General features: G+C 48.6%; 1 protein-coding gene across 10 annotated transcripts in view; it reads right to left on the bottom strand.

The window, feature by feature from the left end:
* The window catches only part of NPHP4 (nephrocystin 4), a 114,262-nt gene that overhangs the window by 68,089 nt on the left and 32,452 nt on the right, over positions 1–13,721 (bottom strand). For all 10 annotated transcript variants that reach the window (XR_006733954.1, XM_045546293.1, XM_045546296.1 and 7 more), the window contains 3 exons: positions 8,814–8,950; positions 6,875–7,050; positions 5,668–5,794 (listed from right to left, as the gene is read on the bottom strand). Coding sequence is in view for 9 of the 10 variants with exons in the window: in XM_045546293.1 (XP_045402249.1) it covers positions 5,668–5,794; positions 6,875–7,050; positions 8,814–8,950 (440 nt within the window). In the remaining variant the exon portion in view is untranslated. The remainder of the gene's footprint in view (positions 1–5,667; positions 5,795–6,874; positions 7,051–8,813; positions 8,951–13,721) is intronic.

The following is a 13,721-nucleotide window of genomic DNA, read 5'->3' as shown; positions in this document are numbered from 1 at the left end:
GGTGGTCCTCGGCTTTGTTCTGACCCTGCCCCTGGCTGAGCCGGGAGGATTCGCTGACCGCACAGGCACGTGTGAGTTATAGACTCATCTACTGAGCAAGTACCACAGGTGAGGATGATTCTTGCAGATCATTCCCTGAAGCTGTGTGAGGTACTAGAGCCAACTGGGGGCAAGAAACCTTCCACTGGTTCCCACAGTGAAAACCTAACGACCTTTTGAATAAAGGGGTAAATTCCAAAAGCACCTTTACCTGAGCCCGTCCACTGGCCACAACTCTTATCTCTAAAAGAAAAAAGAAACAGGCATCACTAGCTCCACGTTTAACCAAAGGCTTGTCAAGCCAACAGAGCAGAAGAACCGCAAACAAGAGAAGCAGGGCTGTCAGCTCCCCGGAGGCATCCGGGCCTGGCCTGGCAGCCACGTCCTTGTTCTGCTGGAAAAACAATTTCAACAGGGGCACGGGGAGCAGCCCCCCTGCCCAGGGCAGCAAATGAGACGGCGAGTTACTGTCCCTGTGCGGGGACTTGTCTGGGACGCACCCTGGGCCCCAGGGCACAGGGTTAGGATTATTTGGAAAGATCTCAAGAAAACTCTCAAGACATCTATATTTCTAAGCTTTAGGAAATTTAAATTTATATAATTTCCAGAATAAATGTAGCCTCCGAATATAGAAAATTCAAAATGTGCACCACTGGGGCGTCCTGGGCACCTCAACCAGCACCTTTCACACAGTAAACACTCAAATTTTTGTTAAATGAATTTGTTTTGTTCAAAGAATATTAGTAAATACATAAATAATAAATTTGATCTTTACCTCTTAGAGATTTGGGAGGGGGTGATTTTGTCCTGTGAACTCCCCCAAAAAAGGACTGTTGTCACCCCGAGAAGCCGCAAGGGGATGTAAACTTATTCTGACATAAAAATGCAGCGAAAGACACTGGGGTCTGGCTGTTCTGCAGCTTTGCCCTCACTGCATGTCGCCCTCTCGTGTCCGAGGGGGCTGGTTCTATCATCCATTCAGGCAGCACTCATTTAAGGAGCCCACGCTTGCACGCTGACAGCATTTCTAAAGAGGGAGCACCATGGCCATCTGAGGTCGAGCTGTCCCTGGAACCCCGGGAAGCAAGTGGCCTGGAGGGGAGGAGCCCCTTCTAGGGCTCATCACAGCTAAGCACAGACAAATCACCGTCAAAGGTTTTAGTTGCTCTGGGTAACTAAAAAGTGCAGATTTTAACAACAGATTGAAAACAATGGGTGTGTCTTCTCAAAACTTTTCTTTCTAGTTTGTTTTTAATGACTACAAAATACTCAGGGCCAAAACTATCCACTGAGACTCAGGTGACCATGAACTGGATGCAGTACCTGCCCAAATCCTCCCCAGCCCAGAGGCCCCGACTTGCCTGTAGGTACATTTACAGGTGAACAGTCCACAGGGAACCTGGGACACCTCGCGTCTGGCTCCGGGTCCGCAGCACGAGGCCGAGGGAAGCAGCCACCAGAAGCCTGGCGTGTGCTGGCTCTCCCAGCGCTGGGAGTAACAAACTCAGGTGTGACGAGCGCAGCAAGGCCACGGTGAGGACAGACACCAGCGTCAAAGGGGCACCAGGAAACCACCCGCTGGTGAGAAACACACCGGCTGCCCAGCCCAGGCAGGCAGACTTCGGTCAGGAATCATTTTCTAGAGAAAAGTACACTATTTGGGTTTATCCATTTCTGATCAAGTAAAATACTTAAGAAATGCACACCCAGGCTGACTGGCCATTTGATGATACTGAGAAATTTATTTCAACTTTTTGGTGTGATAATGGTATGTGCAGTCATGCTGTGAAGCCCCTACCTTCTGGAGATACACAGGGAAACATTTACAGATGACACGACATGTCTAGGATTCACTCTCAGATAACCGGGCGGGGACAGGAGAGCAAGCCGGGTAGACCGGCCGTGGGCTGAGAAGCCTGAGGCTGGCGGTGGGCACGGAGGAGCCCATCACGTGCTTCTCTCCAGCTTCAGGTTTGAAATTTCCCATAATAATAAAGTTTCTTTTAAAAAAAAGAAAGGTACATGCCAAAATGTTTACAGATAAAATAAAATTATGCCTGCAATTTGTTTCAAAACAACTTAAGACTGATTGTGGAGAAGACACAGATGAAGCAGACTATCCACGAAGTTGACAGTCGCCGAAGCAACCTGTCACCATCCAATCTGCCTTTGTTGACGCTGGAAATTTCCAGCACGTAAAGTCTTCACAAAAGAAAATGAAGAAGGAACCTGCAGCCTGAATACAGAACTGCAATGAACAGGCCTGAGCCCAACTGAAGAATGACGCTCTGTAAGGGGCCACTAAAGGACCAGGCAGCTGTGGTGTGCGTGTCCCTCCTTGGGCCCACCCCAGGCTACAGGGGAGGCTGCCAGGCTTGTCCCCCACCGTCCCACAGACTGACTTCCAGGGAGGGAAGAAGAGCCCACAAGGCACCACCATTGTTTCTCCTCCAACGTGCCAACCTGCTCGTGCCGGGAACACTCAAGTCGGGTTTCACCCACTGAACACTTAACCTGTTTTCAGTTCCACACAGCAAGCGGTTTGTGTGGAAAGTCATTCCATACCCCGGAACGTTTCCTTCCCAGATCACACTGCAGAAAGTACACTTGATGACAGCAAAACGGAACCGACACTCCGTATTATGACCGACCTCCACGTCCAAAAGGACTGCTGAGCTATCACACCGCCACGTTCCCAACGCTCTGGGGGCAGCATGGCATCGAGACCACGTGCTGTTGGTTAAGCATTTCAACAAAGAGTTAAAAAATAATAAAGTGTCACATAAGACGCCTTAGTTTCAGCATACAGATTTTACAGTTGCAAGTGAATTACAACACACATTCTCTAGAAGATACTAACTGCGAGCGAGGTGTCCAGGGAGATAGGCCCCCACAGAGGTGCCAGGCAGGCGCTGCTCCTCCCGCTGGCCCCCTCGTCCCCGACGCCAGGCAGCCAAAGCAGCGCACCTGGGGCACCGCACCTGAGCCCAGGCGTGGCTGCCCAGCATTCTGCAGGCGGCTTCTCCTCCAGGCTCCCCCAGCCCCGGCAGCTCTACCCTCTCAGGGAAGCACGGCCCGCCCAGGATGCTCTAGTCCCATCCACTCAGGCGTATTCAAACACGGTTGCATTTTAGCAGAAATTTCTGGCAATAAGTAAAGAAAAGCAGAACTGGAGCAACAGTTTCATTAAAATGACTGTGGCCGTGAGTTAGAGTATGAGAATGCCTGCTGCCTCCAAATTTCTGCACCTAGTTAGGGCTCTGACTCATACAGGCTTGAAGGGTGGACACTGGAGAGGTCACGTCGCTGTTGCCAGAGGAGATCAGAAACACGAAACGGCAGTTATGCTCCGACACCTCGCTCTCCTGCCTGCGGCACCCCCCAGACTGTCCTCAGTGCCTACGTCCTTTCATCAGCTGTTCCTGAGAGCCCAGTCTCAATGGCAGGCAGGCCCATCACCATTCACCAGATCTTGTCGGCCTTTTTGTAGATTTTAATTTACTTGTTAAAAAGATACAGTAGTCTCCCCTTACCCACAGTTTCAGTTACCCAAGATCAACCTTGGTCTGAAAATATTAAATGGAAAATTTCAGAAATAAACAATTCACAAGGTTTATTTTTATTTTCATTTTTTAAAGATGAAGTCTTACTCTGTCACCCAGGCTGGAATACAGTGGTGTGATCATAGCTCACTGCAACCTCAAACTCCTGGACTCAAGAGATCCTCCCGCCTCACTCTCTCGAATAGCTAGGACTACAGGCATGCAACACCACGCCTAGCTAATTTTTTAAAATTTTTTATAGAGACAAGGTCTCACTATATTGCCCAGGCTGGTCTTGAACTCCTGGCCTCAAGTGATCCTCCCACCTTGGCCTTCCAAAGTGCTGAGATTACAGGTGTGAGCCACCACGCCCAGCCCACAAATTTTAAATTGTGCGCCACTCTGAGCAGTGTGATTAAATCTGGCACCATCCCACTCAGTCCCACCTGGGACATGGATCATCCCTTTGTCCAGCGTATCTACTCTGTAGACACCATCCACCTGCGGCAGCTGAGAGACCACATTAACATAACTTTTATTATAGTATACTGCTATAATTGGTCTGTTGTATTATGGGTTATTGTTGTTAATCTCCTACCATGCCTGATTTATAAATTAAACTTTAACGTAGGTAGGTATATATAGGGAAAAGCATGGCATACACAGTACAAGGTTCAGTGCTATCCTCAGTTAAAGGCATCCACCACTAAGGGTCTTGAAACACACTCCTTGTGGATACAGGGTGACGACTGGATTGGCTTTTTCAAACAGAAAACTGAATCATAAGGACAGCATGACTTGGGTTTTCCAAAGCGTCTACACATTATATTTCTCCCAACTGAACCTATAAATTCCTATTGTTAGTTATGATATAGGTACATATAAAGTTCACAATAAGAAGCCATTTATCACTTGTGCAAATTCAACCTTTACTACACCTAATATCATATGGAACATACATTAAAATAGCATCAGTTTTCAAAATAATTATTGATTTGATAATCATGAATTAACGCTACTTGGCTACGTGAAACCTGCTGACCTATTTATTACTATCAGGCAGCAGAATGTACTTATGATATTGTGAAATTCGTATATGCTCTTCTTCCAGTTTCCTGGCATACAACTCCTAAAATCCTTGGAATCCCCAAAGTGATGTCTTGTTGTAAATGAGATGACTGGTGGCTGGCAGCCCCTAGGCAGCTTCAGGACGGGGCTGGCCACAGGAAAGACCAAGGCAGGATTAGAGGGTTGGGACCTTCAGCCCCACCCCTCAACCTCCAGGGAGGGGAGGGGTGTGGAAGGTTAAGTTGATCACCAACGGCCAATGATTGGTAATCAGTCATGCCTATGTAATAAAATTTCCATAAAAACCCAAAAGGACTGGGTTCAGAGAGCTTCAGACAGCTGAGCACACGGAGGTTCCTGGAGCGTGGTGTGCCCAGAAAGGGGATAGAAGCTCCCGCCCCTTCCCACTCTGCCCTGTCCATCTCTGCATCTGTGTCCCTTGTAATATCCTTTACGATAAACCAGTAAATGTAAGTAAAGTGCTTCCCTGCACCTGTGAGCCACTCTGACAAATCAGTCCAACCCAAGCAGGGGTTGAGGGAACCCGTTTACAGCCAGCCTGTCAGAGGCACAGGTGAACAACCTGGAGCGAGGCCAGCATCAGAGGCGGGGAGGTCTGTGGGACTGAGCCCTCAGGCTGCGGGGTCTGACGCCACCCCCAGGAAGACAGTATCAGAATTGAATTGGAGGACACCCGGCCGGTGTCTGCTACAGAACTGACTGCTTGTTTGACGTGTGGGGAACACACGCCTCGTGTCAGAAGCTGCCGTGGCAGCACAGTGAGAGGAACTGAATTCGTTTCTTCCTCTAGCCTCAGTACTACTGCCATAGAGATGGGAATGGCGATAACAAAGCCACCATCAGGAAGTACCTTCTAGAACCATATCCCATACTTGTCATCCGCACTGCTAATAATAATGACACTGCTTTTAATGGAAAAAATGTTAATGCCAACTGTGTTTATCCTTAGCACAGAGCCCATCACCAGAGGAGAACTGAACACAAAAATGGTTCTTACGTTGCCGTCCACTCCGGAAGGACCATTAAACACATACTCCAGCTGAAAGACGATCGCGAACGCTGGGTGACTGACCATCTCGGGGAGTCGGAGGCGGCTTCTCAACACCAGAGCTTGGTTTCCAGAGCTGCATCAGAAACACAAACCAGGGGCACATTAAGGTGTTGGCTCCCACCATGCCCTGCACCCCCCTCCAACACTGTCAGCAACAGCTAAAGGGGGCAGCCCAGGAACCCAAGACACTGGGCACTGCTGATGTAATGAGTCCACCCGTGTGATGCTGCAACCTCTTCCGTGTGACTTAGCCCCCAAGGTAATTCCCCCAAACCAGTGCTTTTTTCTAAGTGTCACAATCAACACCTCTTCCAAATCGCCAGAGCTTGCCTGCAGGAGGATGGAATTATAAGGCCAAATCACCAGGAAGTACCACAGAGAAGATGAGGCTCCTTCTCCAGGGCTGGTCTGCTGCAGAGGACAGCTGGCCCCTGCCCGGCCTCAAGAGAGAAAGGAGGGGTAGGACACCCTGCAGCGATGTCTGGGATATCTGATTTGGGAGGCGCTGATTACACAGAACAGCAGGGCCTGCTGCACTCCGGTTCTCCGTCCCATGGGAAACCAATCCCAGGGCACGTCTGCCGGACAGAACGCAAGGGTCTGCACGGACCCTCAGCAGCCACAGCTCAAAGTGGCTGTAATGCTAACTCCCAAACTGTCACAGCATGGGCAGGCACACTGGCTCACGTCTGTAATCCTAGCACCTTGGGAGGCCGAGGCAGGAGGATAGCTTGAGGTCAGGAGTTCAAGAATAGCCTGCGTAACATAGTGAGACCTCATCTCTACAAAAAATGAGAAAAATTAGCCGAGTGGGGTGGCACATGCCTGTAGTACCAGCTACGTGGGAGGCTGAGGCAGGAGGAGTTCGAGGCTGCAGCGAACTGTGATCAACGCCACTGCACTCCAGCCTGGGCGACAGAATAAGACCCTCTCTCAAAAAAATTAAAAAATTGTCACAGCACAAAAACAGGCTTTTTCCAAACTTACAACTCTGAGGCTTGTTCCTAATGGGTACAACTTAGCAAGAGGAAAGAAAGATGACAAGGAAGTACCTCCACGTAGGTGAGTCCACACCTGATGTGCGCAAACAACTTCATTTCATTGTGCTCCCTCATACGTCCCCACCCGGCCCTCAGGACCCCGGGGAAAATACCTGGTCTTTGAAGAGGAGACCACTTTCCTGCTGAAGCTGGCTGAGCGGGTCAAGGCCACGTCCATCTCGGGCACCAGCACAACCACCTGCGGCCTCTGCACGAAGCCCAGGCCGTTGTGCACACCCACGTGCAGGCGCCGCTCCAGGATCTCCAGGGCACTGCAGTCCAGCGGGCCCTGGAAGCAGCACGGGCAGACAGCGTGAGCCGGCTCGGGAGGAAGAGCCCCAGGGTTAGCTAGCAGAGAGAAGACACTGTGACTGAAGCTGCAGCATTTCCAGATCAGGTGACATTAGGCAGGATGAGTCCAAGCCCATGAAAGACACACGACCCAGTCCTAACCGCTGGCCTCGGGGCAGTTCCTACTGCCGGCATTTCCGACAGGGCGCAGGGCCTCCACGGCCAGGCTCTCCCTCTCGCTCCCCTGGCTGAGCTGACAGTGCCCAGCATGCAGCAAGCCCTGCGGGTGCCCGTTACAAAGAGTCCCTGTCCCAGAGTCGCCACGCCATGCCACGCCACGCCACGCCACGCCATGCCACGCCATGCCACGCCATGTGGCCACGCTGTCCGTGCTCCCTGCAGGTGTGACTCACAATGACGAGTGGGAAGTAAAGAGGGCATTGAGCAACAGCAAGACGGCACCACACCAGTTTCTCAGTCCTCTGCTGGTACATTTCTTTCTTTTTGTTTCTAAAGTCAAAAGTAAAGTCCCTCTCTTGCCCTAGGAGGGGGGACGAGGAGCAGTTTGTCCACAGGCATCTGGTGGCCCCTTCTTTTAGAGCTGGGAGAGCCACCGGGGCTGCCCCTTCCTCTCCCCACGGGAGGCGGCGCCTTCTCATGGCCATGAACAGAGGAGCGGGCGGGGGCAGAGTGCCGGGGCCTGGCGGGTGGGGGCAGCCTGCAGACATCCCACCCAGCTCCCCCTCTGCCAGGAATGGAAGAGCCAGGGCCACACAGACCATGCTCTAGCAACATTTGTGACAGGTCATCAGGCCCAATTTTTCCAGACGAAGGAAAGATTATTGCCTGGAGAAAACAAGCAGCCCCCCAAACCTGCAAAGGTTTTTCCAAGGAACTTCTGGCACATAAACAAGCTCCTACACAAAAACCAAAAGAATCCTCACTGTGAGAGGTGACAAGAACTCTACAGATACTCTCCTTGGACTTGGTGTTTTATAGCTTGCAACCCAGTCATCGATGGGATGGAGGAACCTCAGTTTACCCTGTGTGCGAGGTAAGCCGGAGCACTGCCCACGGGCACAGTGTGGACTGGCCCTACTGGGGGCTGCAGGCAAACAGGCCAGATAGCCGCTGGCTAGCGGACCGGCAAAGCCACCCAGATCCCCTGCCAGGGCACTTGGACAAATCCACACACTGAAAAGCAAGAGAGGAACGGCAACGTGCTGCCCACACAGGCCCTCCGGGACAAACGTGCAGGGATGGGCTCACACAGGTATGGCACCAGGAGCACCTTCCCGGAAACCGCTGCGATGGGCCAAATGACCAAGCCTTCTAGTCACCGCCTCGAAACAAGCCAAATATCCTCTAAATGTCCTTGGCAGATGTATTTTATGGGTTTCCCTACACTCATCTGGTGACTTAATTTACTTTTAAATGAGGATTGCTTCATGATCTACAAAAGTAATATTAATTAATATCACAGGCTAACAGCACCTTCATCCCCACCCAAGTTACAACAGCTGGAGGTTCTGCAGGGGGCTTGGCTGCCAGAGGAAATGGGTCCTCTAAGCCCTACTGTAAGTTATCAGTTCAGGCACAGAGAGAGTGTCCCTCTGTGGCCAAAAAATGGGAGAAATGACACCAGTGGCCCCACAGCCCATCCCCAGCAGCAGAAGGTGCCAGCATCCTGCCCCTCCCTGCCCGGCCCTGCCAGACACATCTCCACTCTTGAGGTTAAGTCGCCGTGACACGAGACAGTACCTCCTGGAAGTGGTCGCTGATAAGGAGTTCCAGAAGCTCTTCCTCAAATTTCTCGAGGGAGGGGTACAGGGTGAAGAATAAATTGTCCAAGTACCACGTGACGGACTTCTGAAGGCGAGGCTTCCGGAGGGCGTCTCCTGAAACAGGAGAGGGCTGTGTAAGATTCTCCTTGGAAACAAAACCACCTGAAGCAACCGAGGGCCCTCAGCCCTCCAGGCCACGGGTGATGGTACCTTCAGGCATGAAAGAGAGCCGCCGCCGCTCAGATGGAACACCGCCCAAATGAACCTCTATGTTGATTAAGCAAATCACATTTCATTTGCCTTCCGAATTCCACGCCAAACCTCCTCCAAGAACAAATTTCATAATTCGGCATCCCAAGAACACAGATTACAGAATGCAAAGTATTAATAACATCTGCCCCCTTGGGCTTGCTTCCCTTTAGCACCTACTTCCTCTTTAGCAAGAATGCAGCCAACTATGTTGTTCCTTACTTTACTGCATTTACCTTGAACCATTTGGAACACAGAGGAATATTCATGAGCATGTTAAGGCAACCAGCAAAAACACAGCCTGGGCTGGCGCCACAAGAACGAAGTCCTGGTCCTGATCCAGAAGCAGCCCCTGGCCTCTGAGCTCCTCGAGGACAGAGGAAGACGGTGGCTCCCAGGACCTAGCTCAGTGTCCAGCGCACGGCAGGCACATGACAGCGCCAGCTGGACAGGGCAGGATCCAGGCTGTTGGGGGCGTCCTTCACACGCTCTGCAGCAAAGACTAACCCAGAAGGACAAAGGCAAAGCCAATGGCTTCCCAATGAACACAGAACTCATGGCAATGCCCTGTTTCCCACCATTTTCATCTTCTTCTGGTCCTGTCTCCATCTCTTCCTATGTTTAATGATTATTTACATAGGTAGATACAAGGTCTTAAGATTTTTAAACGCCAATTCCACAGTTTAAAAAAAAAAGAAAACACTGAGGTAACACTCAATGCTGATGAAACTGCCATCCACGGAGCACCCTACCCCTCTGCGGGATGGCTCTAAGTCAGTATCGCCAAACAGCAACTTGTCTTTGCATTCATATATATCGAAAGCCTTAAAAATATCCCCCACCTCTGCCCCAGTAATTCCACTTTTTGAACCTATTCAGAGAAAATAATCAAAGATGGAAGCAAAGATTTATGTGCAAGAATACTCACTGTAACTTTATTTATGATAGAGAAAAATCAGAAAAAAACAAATGTTCACCAACAGGGGAATGTTGATTAAACTTTGTTCATCCATACTAAATAGGAGCAAAACATCACATTGTCAAAGGTTATTTGCTAATTGAAAAATAATCATGATATTGTAGCTGAAAAGTAACATACAAAACTGTCTACTGTTCCATTTGATGGCATTTTTATTTTAAAATATAAGCACTTACATGCATACATGTATATCTATAGGCAGTAATCACAGATTATTTCCTTTCTTTCTTTATGGTCTTCTGTATTTTCTCTATCACAAACATCATATTGGATTTGCCCAATGGAACAAAATAGAGATTCCAGAAATAAATTTACGCACCTATAGCCAACTAATTTTCGACAAAGGTGCCAAGAATGCACTGGGGAAAAGACAGTCTCTTCATTAAAGGGTGCTGGGAAAAGTGGATATCCACATGTAGAAAAATGGGACGAGATCCCCTACTTCTCACCTTATATAAAAATCAACTCAAAATGGATTAAAGACTTAAATGTAAAACCTGCATCTATGAAACTACTAGGAGAAAACATAGAAGAAACACTTCACAACATTAGGCTGGGCAAAGATTTTTTAAATAAGTCCTTAAAAAGCACAGGAGACAAAGACAGAAATAGACAAAGGGAATTACATCAAAGTAAAAAGCTCTTGCACAGCAAAGGAAACAGAGTGAAGAGAAAACCTGTAGAATAGGAGAAACTATTTGCAAACTATACATCAAACAGGGGTTAATATACACAACATACAAGGAACTTAACAGCAAAAAGACAAATAACCTGATTAAAAAATGGGCAAAAGACCTTAATGACATTTCTCCAAATAAGATATTCAAATAGCCAACAGATACATGAAAAACTGCTCAACATCACTAATCATCAGAGAAATACAAATCAAAATCTCCTGTCTCCAATTAGAATGGCCACAATCAAAAAGTCAAAAGAAAACAAGTGCTGGTGAAGAAGTGGAGAATAAGGAACACTTACACACTGTTGGTAGGATGGTAAATTAGTACAACCACGATGGAAAACTGTATGGAGGGTCCTCCAAAAATTAAAAATAGAATTACCATATGAGCCAGCAATCCCACTACTGGGTATAAATCCAAAGGAAATGAAGTCAGTATGTCAAAAACATATCTGCACTCCCTTGTTCATTGCAGCACTATTCACAATGCCAAGATATAGAATCAACCCAAGTGTCCAACAACATGGATAAAAATGGATAAAAAATGAATGGACTAAAAAACATGTGGTACATATACACAATGGAATACGCTTCAGCCATAAAAAATGAAATCCTGTCATTTGCAACAATATGGATGGACCGGGAGGACATCATGTTAAGTGAAACAAGCTAGACACTAAAAGTTAAATCCTGCATGTTTCCACTCAAACGTGGGAGCTTTAAAAAAAAAAAAAGGCCAAGCACAGTTGCTGATGCCTATAGGGAGGATCACTTGAGGCCAGGAATTGGAGACCAGCCTGAGCAACATAGGAAGACCCTGTCTATACAAAAACAGAAAAATTAGCCAGGTGTACTATCTTGTGTCCGTAGTCCCAGCTACTCAGGAGACTGAGGCAGGAGGATAACCTGAGCCCAGGAGTTTGAGGTTGCTGTGAGGTGTGATGACACTACTGCACTCCAGCCTGAGCGACAAAGGGAGACCCTGTCTCCCAAAAAAAAGAAAAGTAGTTGCTATCATAGAAGCAGAGAGTAGAACAGTGGTTACCAGAGACTGGTGAGCAGGATGGGGAGACAGTCAACAGGTCCGAAGTTAAAATCTGACAGGAAGAATAAATCTGCTGCACAGTAGGGTGAACACGGTTAACAGTAAGGTATTAAATATTACAAAATAGCTAGAAGAGAGGCTTTTGAAATGCCCTTACCACAAAGAAATGATAAATGCATGAGGTGATGATCACACTAAACACCCTGACTTGATCATTACATAACATATACATGTATTGAAACATCAAATTGCTCCCCATAAATGTATACAATTATAATATGTCAAAAAAAAATTTTAAGTTTAGAAAAGTTGGGAAAAAAAGAACATAAACTAAAATAATGGTGGACAAAGACCATTCATCAGGCCAATTTCTTGTAGGAAGTGTCACTTTGGTGCCACAGGTGCCCTCTGTCAAGGGGCCACAACTCAACAGAGGGACCCGAGCTGCTGGGCACCTGGGAGAGTGGCAGAACCTGTGTTCCTACAGGGGCCCAGGCCGGGCAGGAAGCAGGCTCTGCATCCATGACAAGGAGACACACGCACCCCGGGCCCGCAGCCCTTACACGCTCATGACCTGGTCTGCACAGAGAGGTGCGGACTCCAGTCCCACGCACAGGAAGTCTCACAGGGAGGAAAGGGAGCTCCCACCAGGGTAACCAGACTAAGGAGCCACAGCTGCAGGGGGTAGAACCTTCCAGATGCAGGGGGGCCCAGAGAGGCCTGGGCAAGACTGGGCATCTTCGTTCAGCTGGCCTTCTGCAGGCCACATCTTGTGAGCATGATGGGCTCTGGAGTAAAGCATCTAAGCCGCAAGCCTGGCTCGGTCACCAAGTTGCTCTGTGACTTCCAGGAGGCCAAGACTGGACCAAGAACAGCTCAGCCGGAGCCGAGTCCCCTCCACACGTCTGAAGGGCCATCAGAGGGAAAGCCGATCAGGCCTCCAGGATGTGCTCCACAGGAGCCTGGATTTCGGCTGGATTTAAGCAAAACCTTTATGATCAAGACCGCAGTGCTTTATGAATCCATCTCATTTTCTCCCCAAATACATCTCCACGAGCAGGCCCTATTACTGTCCCCTTTTTATGGAGGAAAACAACAAAGGCTTGGAAGGCTACAAAACTCGCCCCGGCTCACACCGCAGCCAACAGTGGAGCAGGCACTGACCACAGGTCTGTCCCAGCCTCCAGCGTCACCCATGGAGCATCATTTACTACCTGAAATTGCAGGTGACCCTCAAACAACATGGGGTTGGGGATGCCGACCCCCCATGCAGTCAAAAATCCACATATAACTTTTGACTCCCCCAAAGCTTAACTACTAGTAGCCTACTGTTGACCAGAAGCCTTACTGATAACATGGACAGTCAATTAACACATATGTTCTAAGTTATAGGTGTTATATAATGTATTCTTACAATAAAGTAAGCTAGAGAAAAGAAAGTGTAATTAAGAAAATCATAAGGAAGAGAAACTATATTTACTATTCAGGAAGTGGAAGTGGATCATCATAAAGGTCTCCATCCTTGACATCTTCACGTTGAGTGGGCTGAGCAGGAGGAGGAGGAGGAGGGGTTGGTCTTGCTGTCTCAGGGGTGGCAGAGGCAGGAGAAATCCACGTGTAAATGGACTCTCACAGTTCAAACCCATGCTGTTCACGTGTCAGCCACATCGTTCATTCAACCAAGCAACCGACAGCAGCAATCAAGACAGACCTGAGCCCTGCCTTGGAGGAACTGACCTCCCAGCACTGGGGGCATCAGCCCCTCATGTTCTATAATTCAGTCTAGCTTCAACTTATCTGTTGCCACGTCTTTGGCCGGGAATGCAATTCCCAGTAACAGCATGGCTCCCATAGGAAAACACACCCCACTTTACAATGATGCATTTTATTCTTGGACTCCCACAAGTGCACTAGAAAGAAAATGGGGTTGCCA

The sequence above is a fragment of the Lemur catta genome, chromosome 3 (genome assembly GCF_020740605.2).
Source record: "Lemur catta isolate mLemCat1 chromosome 3, mLemCat1.pri, whole genome shotgun sequence".
Lineage (NCBI taxonomy): Eukaryota > Metazoa > Chordata > Mammalia > Primates > Lemuridae > Lemur > Lemur catta.
This window is presented reverse-complemented; position numbering and strand designations above follow the sequence as displayed.